The sequence below is a fragment of the Balaenoptera borealis genome (assembly GCF_965194805.1).
Source record: "Balaenoptera borealis genome assembly, chromosome: 12".
Classification (NCBI taxonomy): domain Eukaryota; kingdom Metazoa; phylum Chordata; class Mammalia; order Artiodactyla; family Balaenopteridae; genus Balaenoptera; species Balaenoptera borealis.
Window position 1 is genome coordinate 4,611,578 of NC_138869.1, and position 18,464 is coordinate 4,630,041.

General features: G+C 55.5%; 1 protein-coding gene across 2 annotated transcripts in view; it reads left to right on the forward strand.

Moving 5' to 3' along the window:
* CHCHD6 (coiled-coil-helix-coiled-coil-helix domain containing 6) overlaps window positions 1-18,464 on the forward strand; it is a 131,335-nt gene that overhangs the window by 84,457 nt on the left and 28,414 nt on the right. The window contains exon 5 of one of the 2 annotated variants that reach the window (XM_082345313.1): window positions 786-869. The exons of the other annotated variant lie outside the window; for it this stretch is intronic. Coding sequence (XP_082201439.1) covers window positions 786-869 — 84 coding nt within the window. The remainder of the gene's footprint in view (window positions 1-785; window positions 870-18,464) is intronic. 2 annotated transcript variants of the gene reach the window in all.

Below are 18,464 nucleotides of genomic sequence, written 5' to 3' on the forward strand. Positions count from 1 at the left end.
TCGCTACCCTGCAAGCTGTCCGTCTGTGGTTCCCCAGCCTGTGTCCATCTGCAGTTGTCCTATTTTTCTGTCTCTTCTGCTGGGATCTAAGCTCCATGAGGACAGGAGCTCCCCCTCACCGCCAGTGCCCCAGCCGCCTTACAGGCGTGTGTGTCACATGGCAACACCCGCTAACGTCTGGCTCTGACCTGAGGGCCACCTGCCTGCCGTGCCTGAGAAAAACGAGGGCTGGCCCGGGTAGCCTGCTGTGACCTTGTGAGGGTCCTCGGCCGTGTGCACCAGTGTTCTGTTTGCTCCCGTCAGGAGGCCGAGGGGCAGCTGTCCCCCGAGGCCTAGGATTCTGGGTTCCAAGGCTGCTCACCTTTCAGCTCCCTGGCCCTTGGAGACAGGTGGTTTGCTCAGCAGAAGGAGGACATCAGGGCGTCCCCGCTGCTCAGAGCTCAGGGAGTGAGTCGGCAGCACATGTGCTATGGGGACGGCGCAGTGCTTCCGGCCTGCGTGCCTTGAGGCTGCACAGCTTCCGTCCAGGCCTTTCTCTGCCCAGGCTCGACCCCAGCTCCGCTCGTGGCTTTGAGCTTCGGGGCCGTCACCTAAGCCGCTCTGTTTCTGCGTTGTGATGGGGCCCTAGTCACCCTGCCTGCCTTTGGAGACCGTGGGGCGCATGTGCACACGCTTGCCCTGGTCAGTGCTGCAGGGTCCCCCCTTAACGGCGGTAGCGACGTGGCACTGCGTGGGCTTCCGTTCTTAGGTCACCGACGGCTAACTGGACTCTGCTCTCCCTGCAGGCCGGGGAGCTGGAGAGCCGAGAGGCAGAGCTGAGACGCCGCGACGCCTTATACAAGGAGCAGCTCGGGCGCCTGGAGAGGCAGGTGAGCGGTCCGGCGGGAGGGCGGCTGGGCCCCGAGCTCCGGGCGGGCTCAGGAAACTGACCCCGCAGTTCTGCGCTGGGAAGAGGTAGTGACAGTGTGACCGTCACGGTACAAATACACGAGCGCCGTTACTGATTTTCTCCTGGGGGTCAGGGATCAGAGGGCCCGTCTCTACTTTTCTGAAGATGAGCCTTTGAAAGGAACAAGTTTCAGAGGCACATCACCTGCCCTTTTTCAAATCTGCAACAACGAAAATTCATTTGGTAACTTTGTAACTTGCTTCCTGTTTGGGCGGCTTAGTATGTTGATCATGAAGGAGTTTTCAAAGAGACGCTGAAACCGTGGCAGGCGATGGTTGGCAGGTTAACCCATGGCTCTCCCTACGCCTGAGACCGTGGCCAAGCCACCACGCGCCTGCTGTCCCCGTGGGTCCTGGAGTCCCTTGTCTCAATTTGGAGCTTTGAGGTTGGCGGTGTCTTGCAGGCTTGATGGCAGGCACGGGCACTGGAGCCTGTCCGTGGGGACAGAAGGGGGCCACCCGTTGGTGTCTGGGGGACGCCAGGCGTGTGAGGTGTGCAGCACGGAAGGTGACTCTCCTCTGGTTGTCCTTACAGCCCGTGCTCTGCTTCTTTCTCACCGTCCTCCCGCTCGTCCTAGGTCAGGTCCGGACTCCTTACGTAGGCAGATGGGCCCCTTCTTTTGAGTGAGGTTTGCCTGCGTGGTTGAGAGCAGTTACTAAAAGCTTCCAGAAGAGGTGTGCAGATGCTTAAACACTAGCATTTTGCAAAACAGGAGCCGGGTCTCTGGAGGGAGGTGGGGTGGAGGGGGAGAGGGGCTGGGCAGGCCTAGTGGGCCTTCTCGGGGGACAGTTGTGTTCCTGTAATGGCTGGGACCACGGAGAATCTTCTCCAGTTGCTGTTGCTGTTGTATTTTTATATAAATTCTGCCTCAGTTGTTGAATGCTCAGACTTTGACATTTTCAGCTTCTGCACCTTCCAATCGTCAAGTTTCCTTTTACGCTTGGAAATTGATGGTGGAAAGCTGTTCGGGGCAGACTTGGAACAGCGGCTGGATCATCCTCGACCCCTCAGCAGCTGGGAGCCAGTCGGGGTGGGGAAGGTCGGGGCGGGAGGCGCAGAGGCCCGTTGCCTGGAGGACGCCGTCTGGACCCGGCCGTGTGATCGGCGGCGACGGGCAGGAGAGCCCGCGGAGTCCAGACCAGTGTTCAGGGGAGGGGACTTCGTGACCCTTCTGTGCCCGTGACGGTTATTCCTGAGTGAGGGGAGCATGTTTTGTGGGGCGCCTGTGCCTCGTGATCTTCCTGCACAGTTGTTCCCGGTGCCCAGGCCGCCAGGCTGGAGCGAGGAGGGCTTTCCTTTTCCCGCGGAGAGAGAGGTGCGCTGCTGCGTTCACAGCGGCCTCGCCAGGGTCTCGGCCCAGGAAGCACAGCCGGCGTGATGTCCGTTCAGGCGGGAGGCAGAGGGCAGCGGGCACTGGCGGTGGGGGGCTGGGCACCAGCCCCGCCGTCCGCTCCGTGTTCTCTCGCCTGCAGACTGCAGGCCGCGCTCCAGCAGCAGCGGGTGTGTCTGAGGCTGTCTCCTCTCCAGGGGTGGCCTCTTCTCCAGGCCTCGCTGGGCCCAGGCCCAGGCGGGTGGGGCGGGCGGCTCCGGGGTCCAGCAGGGCTCAGCCCTGGTTCCGCCTCAGCAGCACAGCAGCCTGGGACTTGGAGCAAGTTGTCTAAATTCCGGAGCCTCAGTTTCCTCGTCTTTGAAACGGGAATTTCCAACCCGCGCTGCCAGCTGTCTGGGGGACGCGTGGTTGTGTGCGTAAAGCAGCCCCCGGCGTGCCTGGAGGACCCACCCGTTCATCCCGCGTTAGTTTGGCTCTGTTCAGTGCTGGGCAGTGGTGGTTCCTGCCACACGGAGCCCACAGTCCAGGGTGGGAGGGGAGGGGATGCTGAGGGCTAGGGCCCCAGACGAGGGACGCCTGAGACCTTCCTGTGACCAGTGGGCCTGCCAGCTCCGTCAGTATGGTCTTACTTTTCTAAACTCAGCAGCTGCAAGTGGAGAGGGCACTTTTGGGGTCTAGTTTCAAAGAGTGAGGCAGGGAGAAAGGGGGGACCTTGGAAACGTGTGTTCTTCCTGGATTTCGGGCTCTTTCCCCAAGAGGTGCACCCACTCCCCGCCATCGCGGCCTCTGCCTGTGAGCAGTTAGTGCTTCTCCCGGTTCCCGTTGTTCCTGCTCGGGCTTGCGTTTCCTAAGGCGCGGCTGTGCCTCGATCCTGACAGGCCTGCAGCCTTCTCAGTGCGGCACGAAGCAGCCCTGCCTGCAGTCCCTGAGCCTCTCCGGGAAAACAGGAGCTGCTTAAGGTTCCGAGGAAGGGGAGTAGGTTCAGGGAAGTCCGCTTCACAAGAGAAGGTGGCTGCTGGTCAGGGGTGCAGGAAGAGGGCCCAGCCTCACGCTTCGGGGAAATGAGTTACAGCCCAAGGCGACCCTGTCACACACTCAGTGGAGCGGCCGCCGTGGGAAGGATGGGCACCAAGGATGGCGGTTCAGCCTGTGCTCCCAGGGGGCCGCCTGGCCAGGCCCCCTTGGGAAGCTGTCACCCAGGGTCCCTGGAGCTGAGCAGAGCTATGCCCTGAGGCCCGGCCTTTCTTAGCAAGAATGGGCTGCTTCTACCTGGGCTAGCCGCCTCCGATAAGGTGAGACAGGAGGACCCTTGATCCAATCCGATTCTTTTCACATGTAGGAAAGCGGCCCCAAGGCAGCTCAGTGGTTTGAGAGTCAACTGGTACAGCGGTGAGTGCTGTGCTCTTAGACCTAGAGGGACCTGGGCCGTGTCCCTGACACCTAAGACAGAAGTGGGGAAGTGGGTCAGCCTGACTTGTGTCCCATCTGTGGCCACCCTGGTTGCCGGCACTTCTGTTTCTAAGGACTCAGACGATAGAATCCTGTCGGGGGTGTGACTGGTCACCAACCTTAGGTTTCCCAAAACCCACCTTTTCTCCCTTTGCTAACGTGGACATGGTCCTGTCTGGTATCTTCCCATTTTCTCTGAATTCTGAGTTGCCAGAGCAACAAGAGTCTCCGTCAGGGAGTTCAGAGCTTGCGTGACTCGCCTGGGTGGGGACGAGAATTCATCTAGCATGCCGTCGCTGTCTGCAGCCGACCCCAGGTATCCGTGTTGGATTCACTCTGTTCCGTCTCCTGGGCGGAGGCTGGGGGTTCCGGGGCTCTTTCTCTCCGCCCCCTGCTGACCGCACCCCTCCTCAGCAGCGTGGGCCTGTCCTGGCCCCCGTCTCTCCTAAGCAGATTCTAAAGCCCTGCCTTCGTGCTCGGCATTTCCCAGCAGCTCAGCCTGCCGGGGCCTCAGCCCTCCTGGCCCTGCTCCCCGGCCTGGCCATCCGTCCCGTGGCCCCTGTGCCCTGCCGGGAGCACAGGGCAGAGGTCACCTTTGTGCCCTTCCCGGAGATCACCTGCACAGGCGCACTGGGCTGAGGCCGGCTCTCCATCCCGGGTCTCATATCAAGATCGGTTGTGATTGTATTTCTCGGAAGAGTGTTTTTAAAGACCTTACCGCTTAAGCTGTCCTCCTGCCGTGGAGGTGTCTGGTGTCCTCGCCGCCTCGCCGGCCGCTGCAGTCGGTCCCCAGCTGCCGGCACTGCTCTCACCCTGGCTTTCCAGTGCCCACGCACAGCTGCTACCTCTGCCCGGGGGGCAGGCACCTCCCAAGGCTTTGTTTGCCTCCTACAGGCCCCGTGTGTGGACGTGGCCCTTCCTGCTGGGTCTCAGGGACCACGTGCAGCTTGCACGCGGCCCCACGGCCTCCTCAGTGGTGGACGTGGGATGTACGTCTGGGGCTGGCTGACTTCAGAATCCTAGTCCGGCCGCCCTGTTCACACTGGGATTTATCTTTTTAATGGGCAGGCAGATATGCTCCAGAAAGGAAATAGCCACGTGGCCCTGCCTATTCTGCATCCAGACTGCGTCCTCCTAGACAGTCTGATGCCACGTCCTGCACTTGGAGGTGACTGTCCGAGGAGCTGTCCCCTCAAGGCAGCCCGTGGCGCTAAGTGCCCAGGTTGGTGTTACGCCTGCTGTAGTAGAAGGTCTGCCTGCACCTCGTCCTGCCCTCAGGGTCAGTGACGGGGGTCACAGTGCAGTCGAGCTGGGAGGAGCCTCAGGAAGGAGAGTGGTCGCTGAGTCAGGAGGAAGCGGCCGCAGAGCCGCGTGGCAGGGACAGTGCAGTGGCCGAGCGCATAGCATGGCCAGGCACGCGAGGCGGTGGCGGGTGTGGGGGCCACGCGAGGCCACTGCAGCGGCTCTGTATGCAGGGCTCACGTCTCCACACGGACCGTCTTCCTGGGAACTCGCCCCCCAGCCGGGAAAGCCAAGGTCTGCTGGACTCTTTCCTCTCCCTGTCTGTGTGTTTCCTACACTCCATCCATCCCCACACTTCCCGATGGTTAAAACTGTCCCCTCCTCTGCATCCGCATCTCCGTCATCTGTCACCCACACGAGGGCATCGTCCCTGATGGTCTCCTGGCCTTAGTGGCCGTCCCTCTGTGCCGTCCAGATTTCTCGTTGCCTTGTCTGCACTGTGCTTCCTCACCCGGCCCTGGACGTCACCTGGTCGGGCCCTGCACGCCCTTCAGACTCCACCCCACCATCTGCTGGCCCAGCTCAGTGTCCCCAGCCCCTGATGGGGGTCGGCCTCTTGCCCCAGCTTGAGCTCTAGGTCGGGACGTGATTCTTACACGTACAGCAGCAAACCTGCAAATCCAGAGCAGAGGAAGCGGGGGAGGGAAGGGTGCTCTGTGGACACACGCCCAGCACAGGTTCTGGGGCCGCGGCCTGTGTGCCTACCCACCCGAGGCCAGCCCGCGGGTCCCTGCAGAGCGAAGGCCTTCCCACCGCCGTCAGCGGCACCTCGGGCCCGTCGCCAGACACGGCGGACGTGGGGCTGGGCAGGCGCAGCTCCCGCTGCAGGGCAGCTGGACCGGGGCCGTCCCGGACACTCGGAACCCGGGGAGCACGTGGGAAGGGCGCGGAATGTAAAGATTCTGGGGCTCTTGGTGGCCTCTTGCCTGGTGCCTTCTTAAATACACCAGAGTCAGTTTGGGGGGGTCTTGGCGCTCTTAGGATCTCACAGTACCAGCCTCTAAACTCAAGCAGAGGGAGGTTAGGTTATTTACCCGAGTTAAACGGCTCAAGAAAGGACTTCATGTCTTGCTTGAAATGCTTTGGGACGTAAAGATTCCGGCCCATCACTGTCTCCGCGAGGGCCGTCCGTGTGGACCCCGTGGAGCCGGGTTCCTGCCGTCCTCCCAGGAGGAACACAGGCCGTCCCATCTCTCGTTCAGAGGGTCACACTTGGCAAGTGTTGTGGACGTGCTCATGGCCTCTGTTGAGAATGCCAGGCGTCACTAAAACAAACAGACGATGTTGCGGCACCTGGTTGTTGGTTACCAGCTGGCAGCTTTGCGTAGAACAGCGGTACCTGCGGACACCTGCCCCAGGCGTCCCTGTGGCACCTGCTCCCACGGCCCACTTCCCTGTGGACGCCCAGGAACACGTGTTGTCCGGCGGAGAAGCCGATCGGAAGGCGCTGCCAGTGGTCCCGAGTGGAGCCCCTTCCCATCAGGTTTCCGGTAACCCCTGGACCCAGGAGCGGCGTTGCTGGCCTTGTGGGTGGGGCGCTTGGGAGGGGCCCGGGGAGCTCTAGGGATACAAAGCGGCAGGAGGCGCTTGGGGGAGAGCTGGTGTGAAGCGCGAGCTCGGTGAGGAGCGGCTGAGCTGAGCTGCCGGGACTGCGGGGCTCCGGGAGGCAGCGGGGCCCCTGCCAGCTGACGTGCGGCTGTGAACGTCCCGTTTCGTCGCAGTGTTGCTGACAGCACCTCTCTCCCCCGAACACGTGACCTTGAGCACACAGGCGGCTCTGTCCAGGCTGCTCCTGATCCTCTCCTGGACTGCCCTTCCCCAGGGCGCCCCAGGGGCTTCCTGGGGAACAGGATTCGCTTCGCAGAAATCGCCTCACTGCAGACTCCCATCAAGGCCTCGCCTTGTTTCTTTGAGATCGCCTCTCAGATGTGTTAATGATGGAAGAAAGAATGAGAACGATGAGGAAAGTCTGGAAAAAACTGGATCAGTAAAATTTAAAGAGGGAAAGCAGACAAACGACTCAACAGATGGAGGAATTGAGCAGAAAGGAGGGAGTGGGTTTAAATGGAATCAGAGAGGCATCTGAAGGGGTTTTGAAAGGGAAACACAGAGATTACGAAGAGTTTAAGTCGCTGGGCTCTGAATGATTAACAGCTGACTGAGGTTCTGAGGCCAAAATCATGCCTCTGCTGAAATGAGAAGAAAAGACAGACGTGTACGAATCTCCTTAGTTTTCAAAATGAACCTCAAGAAGGATAAACCAGAAACTAATGAGATTTTTTACCTACAAGCGGGAGTGGGAATGGGCTGGGAAGACAGGGAGGGTGTGGGACATCTCTGAGTGTGTTTTTTATAAATAGTTTGACTTTTGAACCATGTTAATGTTTTTCTTATTTAAAAATTAAATCGACAGAGATGGTGTTAAAAATTAATACAAGCAGAAATAAATGAACCGAGCCATCTATCAGACAGATACCACCCACAGAGAGGGACTTCCAGAGAGAAGATGTTTGGGCTCCCCTCTCCCTGCTCTCCCCACCAAGTACAGATGGGAACCCTGGAATAAGTTGAGAGGCACCACAGGACTCTGAAAGGAAGGAAGAGGAAGAGCTGGTGAGGGACCCTGGGCTGGAGGAACAGCGCGGTGGCCCAGGTGCTCACAACCCCCTCCCAGTGACAGAAGGCAACCAGGGCCAGTGTCTTCGGCCCCAACCTAGTGGCAGACAGCTTCGCAGGTCGGCTCACATTCCTCCAGATTGAGATGGAGCCCCCCAGCCATACTGGGGGTCTGGTGAGAGCCCCTGGCATGCACCCCCAACAAGTGTTCTTCATCCCTGGGGCCAGAGACTCCCTTCTTCCCCCGAGACCCCAAATGGCTCGACAGCACACCAGGGGGACCCTGCCACAGCAGGGCTGAGGGCAGCCAGGGAGCACTGGCCTGGCAAGAGCACTTTGTCCTGTGGACCAGAGGGTCCTTGCTCCCACCCAGATCATCGGTGAGCTGCTGGCTGGCAGGGGATGTCCCACCCACAAGTGGCTGGGGCAGTGCTCCTTGTGCCCTGTAGGCAAAAGATGCCTGACAGTGGCAGGGGGACCCCTCCCCAACAAGTGGCTGGCGGGGGAGCACAGCCTGGGGAAGCACTTCCTGCTCCGCAGGCAACCCCGCAGGGTCAGCAGGAGCCCCAGTGCCTTGGAGGAACCAAGTGGACACAATAGTGCAGTAAAGGCTCTGAATCCAGATGCTGAGCAAATCCCAAAGATAAACCGAAAGAAAGCCACACCTAGACTCACAATCATGAAACTTCTGAAAGCTAAAGACAAAACTTGAAAGCAGTCAGAGAAAACCAATATTACGTATGCAGGGAGGCCGATTTGATCAATGGTGGAATCTCATGTAAAATCATGGAGGCCAGAGGAAGTGGTGTATTTCCTGAGTCCTGAAAGAAAAACTCTGTTAAACATGAATTCTACACCCAGCAAAACTATCCTTTAGGAATGAAGAGGAAATGAAGACGTTCTCGGATTACAGAGAGCTAAGAGAATTTGTGGCTGCCCAGTGTACCTGTAAGGAATGGCAAAGTAAGTTCTTCAAACAGAAGGAAATGATAAAAGAAATAATTTGGGAATATGAGCAAGAAAGAAATAACAAAGGAGAAATAAAAAATGCAGATAAATACAACATTGTCCTTCTTCACATGAATTTTTAAAATCATATTTGATTGTTGAAACAAAAAATTTAACATCGTATGATGTGAGGCAAATGCATGTACAAAAAATGCTCAAAGTAGACTTTAAAAAGTGGAGAGGCTGGAGGAACCTCAGTGGAAGTGAGGCTTGCAGACTTGACCCTGAGCGGTAGCGCTTCGGCAGCAGCAGGTTGTATGTTACATGTGTGCATTGTAATGCTCAGTGGAGCCACTGAGAAAGTTAGGTGAAGCAGTGACTCAGACACACTATTAATAAATCAACATGGAATCTGGTGAAATGTTTAACTGACAGGAAGACAAGAAAAGAGAAATGGAGGAGGAACAGAGGGAACAAACAGAAAACATGTGATAAGATGGAAGGCTTAAGCTCTAACTGTCAGTAATCACCTTAAAGGTAAATGGTCTAAATATACCAGTGAAAAGGCCAAGATTGCCAGAGAAGATCACACAAACATGCACACACACAACTCTGCTGTCTATAAAAAACTCAATTCAAATACGGTGACATAGATGGAAAGTAAAAGGGTGAAAAAAAGATATGTCAGGGCTTCCCTGGTGGCGCAGTGGTTGAGAATCTGCCTGACAATGCAGGGGACATGGGTTCGAGTCCTGGTCTTGGAAGATCCCACATGCCGCGGAGCAACTAGGCCTGTGAGCCACAATTACTGAGCCTGCCTGTCTGGAGCCTGTGCTCCGCAACAAGAGAGGCCGCGATAGTGAGAGGCCCGCGCACCGCGATGAATAGTGGCCCCCACTTGCCGCAACTAGAGAAAGCCCTCGCACAGAAACGAAGACCTAACACAGCCATAAATAAATAAATAAATAAATAAATAAATAAGTACAATTAAAAAAAAAAAGTAGATTAAAAAAAAAAAAGATATGTAAACATTGATCCAGAAAAACGTAGGAGTGGTCATTAATATCAGATAAAGTACTTCAGAGCAAAGAAAATTACTAGACAGAAAGAAGGGTGTTATATGATGATAAAAGGATCAGTCTACCAGGAAGGTAATAGTAATACACATACACATAGTAATCCTAAATGTGTATGCACCGAAGAAGAGAGTCTTAAAACATGTGAAGCAAAAACTGAGTGGGCAGAAAGAAACACACAAACCTAAAATAATAGTTTGGGGACCTCAATATCCCCTTTTCTCAGCAACTGATAGAAGTGCTAGACAGAAGATTGTCAAGGATGTAAAGGGTCTAAATGACACAACCAACTAGCAGGATCTGACATATAAAGGATACTCCAACAATAGCAAAATGCATGTATTTTTTAAGCACCTGCGGGACCAGGATAGTCTATATCCTGGGCCCTAAAACTAACCTTAACAAATTTGAAAGAATAGAAACCACATATCAAAATATATGGGATATAGCTTAAGCAGGGTTGAATGGGAAATTTATACCAGTGAATCCCTAAATTAGAAAAGAGGAAAAGTTTCAAATTAAAAGGTCAAGAAATTAGAAAAAGAACAGCAAAATAAACCCAAAGCAAGCAGAAGGAAGGAAATAATAAAAGATAAGAACAGAAAATATAATCATAATAGGAAAACACTAAAGAGAATTAATGAAACAGAATGCTTGTTCTTGGAACAATTTGATAAAATTGATAAACCTCCAGCAAGACTGACAAAGGCATAGAGAAGACACAGGTCACCCCCATCAGCAGTGAAGCAGGTTGTATCCCCACAGATTCCATGGCCACTGGGAGGGAATGAAGTAACACCACTTTATGCTCATATATTCCACAACATAGAAGAAATGGACCAATTCTTCGAAAACCACAAACTGCTAAAACTCAGCCAAGATGAAATTGATAAACAGAATAGTCCTCTAACCACTGAAGAAATGGACTTCATGACTTTAAGACTCCAGGAGAAGAAATCTCGAGGCCCAAATGGTATCTCTGGAGATTTCTACCAAACAGTTAAAGAAATTAAAACCAATTTTACGCAATCTCTTCTAGAAAATAGAAGCTTAGGGGAAACTTCCCAACTCATTTTATGAGGCCAGTATTATTCAATACTTTGTCAGACAAGCAGTGTTACCAAACCAAAGACAAGAGAAAACTACAATGTCTCTCATGAAGTTAGGCACAAAAATCCTCAACAAAATATTTGCAAACCAAATTCAGCAATGTATGAAAAGAATTATATACTATGTGTGTATACAACATGTTATGCAAAGTGGGGTTTATTCTGGGTGTTCAAGACTGGGTCAGTGTCTGAAAATCAATGAAATCTGTTATATCAACATGCTGAGGGAAAAAAAACATATGATCATACTAATTGATACAGAGAAGTATTTGACAAAAATCTACTCCCATTCATGACAAAAACTCTTGGAAAATCGGGAATAGAAGGGAACTACCTTAACTTGTTAAAGAGTATGTACCAAAACCACCAGCTGTCACCAGAGACATGGATGAGATTCTGAACGCCCCCCGCCCCACCACGGCAACAAGGTGCCTGTCAACACGTCCACTAAAAGCAGGGTTAGAGTTACGCCACCAGTGAGACACTAGCCTCTGCAGTAAGAGAAGAAAGAGAAATTAAAGGCTGTGGGTTAGAAAGGAAGAAATAAAACTGTCCCTGTTTGCATATGATACGATCATCTGCATAGATGACCTAAGGAATCCAAGAAAAAAGAAGAGGAAACCCTAGGGCTCATAAAGGCTTTTAGCAAGGTCACCATACACAAGACCCACACACGAAAATCAACTGCATTACAGATTGCTATGTACTAACAACATCTGGTACTGAGATTAAAAGCACCAAAAGCAAGATCCATAAAAGGAAAAAAATGTTACAGTGGACCTCATCAAAATTAAAAACTTTCGTTCTGTGGAAGGCCCTGTGAGGAAGATGAAAAGAGGAGCTACAGACGGGGAAAAAAATATCTACAAACCACACACCAAGCAAAGGACTAGTGTCTAGAATGTAGAAAATACTCTCACAATGCACCAGCAAAAAATAAATAAATAAAAACCAACAATCCAATTAGAAAAATCCACCAAGGGGATATACAGATGGCAAATAAGCACATGAGAAGACATTCACCATCATTAGCTATTGGATATGCAAATTAGACCTGCAGTTAGACATCGCAGCATACCTATTGGGGTGGCTAACATCTTATCTTGTGAAAAAGTGAGGCGTGTTCAGAACATGGTGAGGGCGTGTGAGTCTATACGGAACCCAGGAGATGGCCTGAAAGAGGTCCCACGAGCCGAGTTCGGACACCTTGTCTGCGCAACACAATAGTGACGACAGAAATGGATTATAACACGTTGGATTTTAAAAAGAGAATCTAAGTCCAAACTGACATAAAAACATACAGGAACAAAAGGAGGAAAGGAGAGGAAAACTGTCTTTACGATGGAACAACAACTAATAAATGTGCAGAGAATGATAGACAGTCACCCATTTGCCACTGTTGTAATAATAATCAATTCAGGCAAAAACCATGACTGTTGGGAAGTAGGGTAATTATGCTTTTACAGCATCACTCTTCAGGTCACGTGCTTGTTGTTGAGGGAAAGGGTGTGGTCGTAGGTCTACGGTCCTACATAGCAAATCACCTCGAAGCTCAGGGGCATCAAGCAGCCGTTGGTTAGGGTCACGGGCTCTGAGAGTCGGGGGCTCAGACAGGACACAGGAACAGCTTGGCTCTGTTTCCTGAAGTCAGAGGACTTGCCGGGGGCCATATGGTGGCTGGGGGCTGGAACCATCTAGAACCTTCTCCCCCCCACCCCTGGCAGTGGATGTGGCCGTGCTGGGGCTTCACTGGACTGTTGGCCGAATCATTTACGTGTCCCTTCCGGGTGGGCTGTTCCAGGCTTCCTCCCAGAGAGCGAGGTAGCACTGTGCCAGGTGTTCACGATCCCACCTCCAAAGCCACGTGATGTCACTTTGAAGCAGCCACAAAGTTCCACCAGGGTCGGGGGAGGAGTGTCCCGTGACCTCATACACCGACGTGTCGATGGGGGACATGGCTGCAGCCCCTCGGGAAAGCAGAGCAGCCTAGCGGCCACCCCCTAACTCCTCATCTCAACGGTGGGACACACTGAGGGACGGCTGCCTCACCTCTGCCGTTTCTCCGCCAGGAATTTTAACCTGAATCTAATCATGACAAAACAAGTGCTCGAACTGAGGGACATTCTCTGAAACAACTGTCCTGGCTTCTTGAAACATATCAGTGTCCTGAAAGGCCAAGAGAGGGTGGGAGCAGGTGAGACTGAAGGGCAGGCAGGGCCACGTCAGCCAGGCACGACCTGTGACCCTCGACTGCGTCCCGGATTGGGGGGGCTTCCTGGGGCAGCTGGGAACAGTCAGATACAGATTATATATTAGAAAATTATCCTATTGATGTGAAGGGTCCCGACTGTGGTAGTTGTTTAGTGTTTACTCAGAATATCAGAAGTGATTTGCTCTTGGGAGATGCAGCTGAAGTGTTTGGGGGCAAAGGGTCATGATGAGTGAAATATCGATAACTCAAGTGGCTTCAGCCAGAAGGAGCGTGCGAGTGGGTGGAAGGGCAGAGCCCCAGTGAGCGGTGAGTCCAGGCGACGCGCACCTGGTGCCTGTCAACGCTCTTCTCCGAGGTGCGAGATTTGAACGCGGGGCTGGAAGGAGCCCGCGCCACACTCTCTGCCTGAGCAGCAGAAATAAGGTTTCCAGGAGGATGGAAGGAAACAGAAGAATGTTAAAGGAAGAAGGGGCAGAAAAGGCAGCTGCAGGGCTGCTCTTTGCAGGAGGGTCGAGGTTCCTCCAGGTGCAAAACTTTACCCTTTCAGCAGCGCGGCCTGAGCGGGATCCGCGGGCGGGGAGGAGAGGCCGCATGGCATCTTCCAGAAGGGCGGCCCTGGCGGAAGCAGAGGGCATCAGGCTGGACCGAAGGGCCCTGGGCATGGCCCCGGAGGCCGGACATCAGTGCTGAGTCGGAGAAGGAGGGCAGTGGGGCCTGCCCTGGGCTCCATCCCCCCCTGCTCCCCCCACGGTGCCTGCGGGTGGCGGGAAGGGACGTGACCTGGCTCGGCCACCCCAGCCCGAGGCTTGGGGTTGGTGGGGGGACAAGAGCTGCCCCTGCCGCCTGCCAGCCGCTGGCCTGGGGCCGTTCTACCCTCTGCGCCCGGAACTCGTGCCGGGAGCTGCCGGCCCCCAGGGCTGTGGCCGGCGGACTCCGCTCCCTGGGAGAACAGAGCCGCCTGGGGGTCCAGGTCCTGGAGCCCCCCATCAGCTGCCGCCGCCTTGGGGTCCTGCAGCCTCGGGGTCCCGCCACCGTGAACACTGACCCCCCCCTTGCTCCCGATCCGTGGTTCCAGAAGCCGGTAGGTTAATTTCCTCAACAGATCACTTGTTGGTAACGATAGTGGTCACAACAGCTCCCATTCCTTCACCGCCGACTGCTGCCCCCGAGGGTGACACGTCAGGAATCGTCTCCCCCGGTGGTTGTGAGAGGCTGTCACTCCCCCCCACGCAGCAGCAAATGTCCCCAGTGACCGTGCTGGCCTCTGTCCCTCCTCGCGCAGACGGCCCCCTGACCCCGAGGGCGGCTGCCACGTGCTGCTCAGGCCAGAGGGCGATCTTTTTAAACGCACCTTACTTATTTCTGGTGTATTTATTCGTTTATTCTTGGTCTTCTCCCACTCCTCTGAGCACAGCCCAGCACCCCCCGACTCCAAGCCTGTTTCATTTAGGAGCTCGTGCTTATGAGCTGTCTCTACAGCCCATAAGCTGTTGGGCTCTATTTGCGGGTATGAGAATGGGACCTTTTAAAAAATACCCTTTTGCAGCCCCCAAACTTTAGGCTTCCGTGAGAACCTGTGCGGATTTCTTCGGTGCTGTGACATTTCCTGTTTGCATTTGCACAGCCGGGAGAGCAAACACATACCGGTGGTTCAGGTGTGTGTTCGTGCATGTCTCAGCTCATCAAGGTATTCGTTCTGTAGAAGGACCAAAACCCTCATTTGCATCTGTTCGTCTCTTTGTGTCAAGCGCCTGGACTAATCCTTCCGTGGAGGAGGCTCCGGGCAGACGCGCCTGGTGGGTCCGGCTCCCAGCCTCAGGCTCTGTCTGCAGAACAGACAGCGTGAAGTGTGTAACAGCATCTGGGGACTGGCGGGCAGTAGGTGCTCCTCACAGGCGAATCCCCTCTCCTGGAGGTGAAGTCAAGAAGAAAAGAAATCTTTTCCCAGAGTCTCTTAGAACCTTTAGTAAACACTTAGCAGGAACCTTTACGGTACTTGAATTGAGTTAATTAGTCATTTTTGCAATAAAGGAGAGAATTATTTTTAACTTAGGTAATTTATACCTCATACACATTGAGCTATATTATCCCCGCAAAGCCTGCTGTCTACCAACATTTTGAAACCGTTCTAAAATTAGAAGTTGGAATCAGAGGAGGTGACAACCATGAAGAAAACTCACCTGTGTTTAGGAGAAGCAAGAGGAGGTCTGGTGTTTCCGCAGAACTGACAACGGGGTTGAACGTGTTTCCAATTACTTTGGAAGCCAAGGGGGCCCGTGAGACGGGGGCGCGGAGGTCGCCAGACTTCCCCTTTTCCTTTTCCTTTTTTTCAGCCCTCTTTCCTCCTTTGATTTTCTTTTAAAACTTCTCAGACCACAAAATATCAAGCAGCTAGGAAACTTAATACAAAGGACCACATTTTAGTGTCCCCCTGTAGTTTCCGATGTTGAAATAAAAGTCAGGTTTCTCAGAGGATGGAGCTCTTTGTGGAGCGGGAGCCACAGGCGGAGGCACGGACTAGTCAGTGACAAGGCAGGCTTAACCTCAGGGTTTCCGGGACCGGGAGCAGCGTTTCCCACCTTGGGTGCCAGGGAACCCCCGGGATCTTCCTTAAACACCGACGCTGGGGCCCCACCCCAGACCACCCAGCAGCCTGCGGGCTGGGCTCAGGCGGCCCCGCTGCTCCAGGGTTGAGGGCCACAGCGAGCTGCCCGCGGGTGCGAGGCCTCGGGGGCGGGAGCCACGGAGGGCGGGGCGCCGCCAAGGGCGCCGGGATTTTAGGAAACGGCTGTGGTGGCCGTGGGGGCCCTGCTTCTGGGCACCTGCGCCCCCCAGGTGTCCCAGGCACTCAGGTCCCCCGGGAGCTTGTGCTTGGTGGCGCCGGTGGGGCCTGGAGCGGTCCGCCCGACCTTCCCCGGATGGGCTGGGCCGGGCGGGCCGCACGCCCGACTGGCCAGAGGGCGGGGAGGCTTTCGGGGGTTGGGGGGGGGCGGGGGACGAGGCTCTGGGAAGCCGGGCGTCCAGCCTGTAGCTTCCGCCGGCAGCGCCCTCTGGTCCCAGGGCCGAGTCTCAGTGCTGAGGACCTGTGCGTGCCGAGCCTGCCTCCCCGGGGCGCCTGGTCAACACCCCTGTGGCCTGAGTCACTGCCCGCGGGGGCCGATCCTGAGACCTTGACTCTGGGGCCCTTTGCTCGGGGTCGGGTCACCAGTAAGTCACAAAAGTGGGGTTAAAATTCATGTCCCTTCATTTTTAAAATTCCTTTTTGTTTCCTGTTGTGCTCTGCATTTTGTTTTCACACTCTTTAGATATTCATGTAGCCAAACATGTTTCTGGAAGTGTAAAAACCAGCTAACCGCGCACAGGCCCGGCGGCTGCCTGGCTTCCTTGTGAGGGCGGTGCTGCCCGCCCGGCGGCCGTGTTCTGGCCCCTTTCCCTGCGCTCTCCGCAGCCACCCCTCCCCGGCCGCCCCCCAGGAGCTGACCCCGGTCCTGACCGCCCCGTCTCCGCCTCCGAGGGCGCAGTCAGGGGTCCCTCCAGAATGGAAATCAGACCGCATTGTCCCCTGAGCAGCCGCCGGCTTCCTGCCAACCCTGAAGCGGGCCCTGTGTGAGGTGGCCAGGCCCCGGCCCAGCCGTCAGCTGACCGACTTCCAGCCACACGCCTCCTGCTTTCCCAAGAGCGCGCCGCGGCGGTCCCAGCCTAAGCCTCCCCCGAATCTCGTTTCCCTCTCCATGTCCTTCAGGTCTCCACCCACGCTGTCCCGCAGAGCGGCCTTCCTGGCTGTGTCTTACCCCTACCCCGCCGTGTCCTTTTGGCACTGGTTCCTGGGTAGAATTGTTGTTTTTCAGGAGCCAGGCTGCTAGCTCTGCGAAGGCCAGGGCTGCACCTCTCTCGTTTACTGCTGTGAACAGTAGGCACTCATAAATGAGGGGAAGAAACAGACGAGCCCTGGCCTGCTGGTCACTGGCTCCTCGGAGCCCCAAAGATGGCCCATCGCTGCCCAGGGACCCAGGGCCCGGCGGGGGTGGGCGAAGGCAGAGGCACCCTGGCCCTGGGGAAACCCTCCTGTCTGTGCCTGGCTGCAGCCTCCGTCGTCTCTGAGGTCGAGGAGCGGGCCATCTGCCCACGGCAGGAACTCAGCCTCGGAAACAGGCCTGGTGGGGGCAGCGGTCCTGGAATTTCACGAATTACAAGTTGTGGGGAAGGTTCACCTGAGGTTGGAGCCTAAGCTCGTTGTGGGGTCTCCTGGGCCGAGGGGCGGACGCGGCAGGTGGGTTGGATCAGCCAGGCCTAGAGTGTGACCGGGTGCAGAGGTACCTGGGTGAGAGCTGAGGGTCGTGGGGTGTGATGGGAGGGGCTGGAAGCAGGGCCCAGGGAGGGAGCGGAAGTGAGGGCAGGAGGGTGTGGGAGGAGTGGAGGGTAAAGGCGTGGTCAGTGGGGTGAGAGGGCAGGTGTGCCACGTGGGGCCTTCCGGGGGGGCGGGGTAGAGGGGGGGTCACAGGTGGGACCATCCTCAGGATCAGAGGGGGTTCTCAGGTGGGACTGTCCTGGGGATGCTTGAGGATCCTAGGTAGGACCGTCAGGTTGCAGTTGGGATCCTAGGTGAGGCTCTCCTGCAGGGTGGGAGGCCCTGGGTGTGGCCCTGAGGATGGTGGCCGTGGATGAGTTTGGATGGTGTGCCTGGGGATGAGGAGATTGTGGAGGGAAGGGACCCCGGGGTTGAAAGGATCTCAGGTGGACATCCATGAGGGCAGGCAACGGGGGCAAGATTGGCCCTTACCCATCCTGGGTAAGTGCCGGAGCAAGTCTGGAAAGGGGTGCCTTCTCCACTATCAGCAGAGTAGAGCATAACCGGCCAGCTTCACTTGGTCATTTTTAACAATAGTAGTGGCTGAAAGGGCAGCGCAAGGGGGTCGGGGGAAGGAGCAGAGAGGAGGGAGGAGCGGGGTCGAGGTGGGGTCTGGCGACTGGGGAAGGAGCGGCACCAACGGGGGGGAGGGGCGAAGACGCTGAACTGGCTTCACAAATAGCCAGCTGTTCAGTCCCTCAACAAAACGGAATTTCTGTCCCTTCACCTACTGTGTCACTGACTGCACGCCCAACAGTTTTAAAAGTTTTATGTTGACTATTTGGACTTTTTACAAAACACTTTTGTCTTTTCTTTTCTTTCTTATTATTTTCAAGTCAGAGATTCTCCAAATGCCCTTGCATTCCTGTGGGCTTGGAGAGCCTTTGGTAATTAGGCTGGTGAGTTTCCCGTATCCCTGATGACTGGCTGGACGTGTTGAAGCACCGCAGGGTCTGGGGTCTCCCCTCCTCAGTCTGCTCCCTGCAGAGTCTAGTGCTTCCTTGAGCCCCGGCCCCGGCCCCGACAGCTGCGCTGACTTTTCAAGAAGTGTCCCGGCTCTGGGCCTTCAGGTTACTCTAGGCATAACCGCGCGTCTCCTCTGAGTCCAGTCTGCGTGGCCCTCGG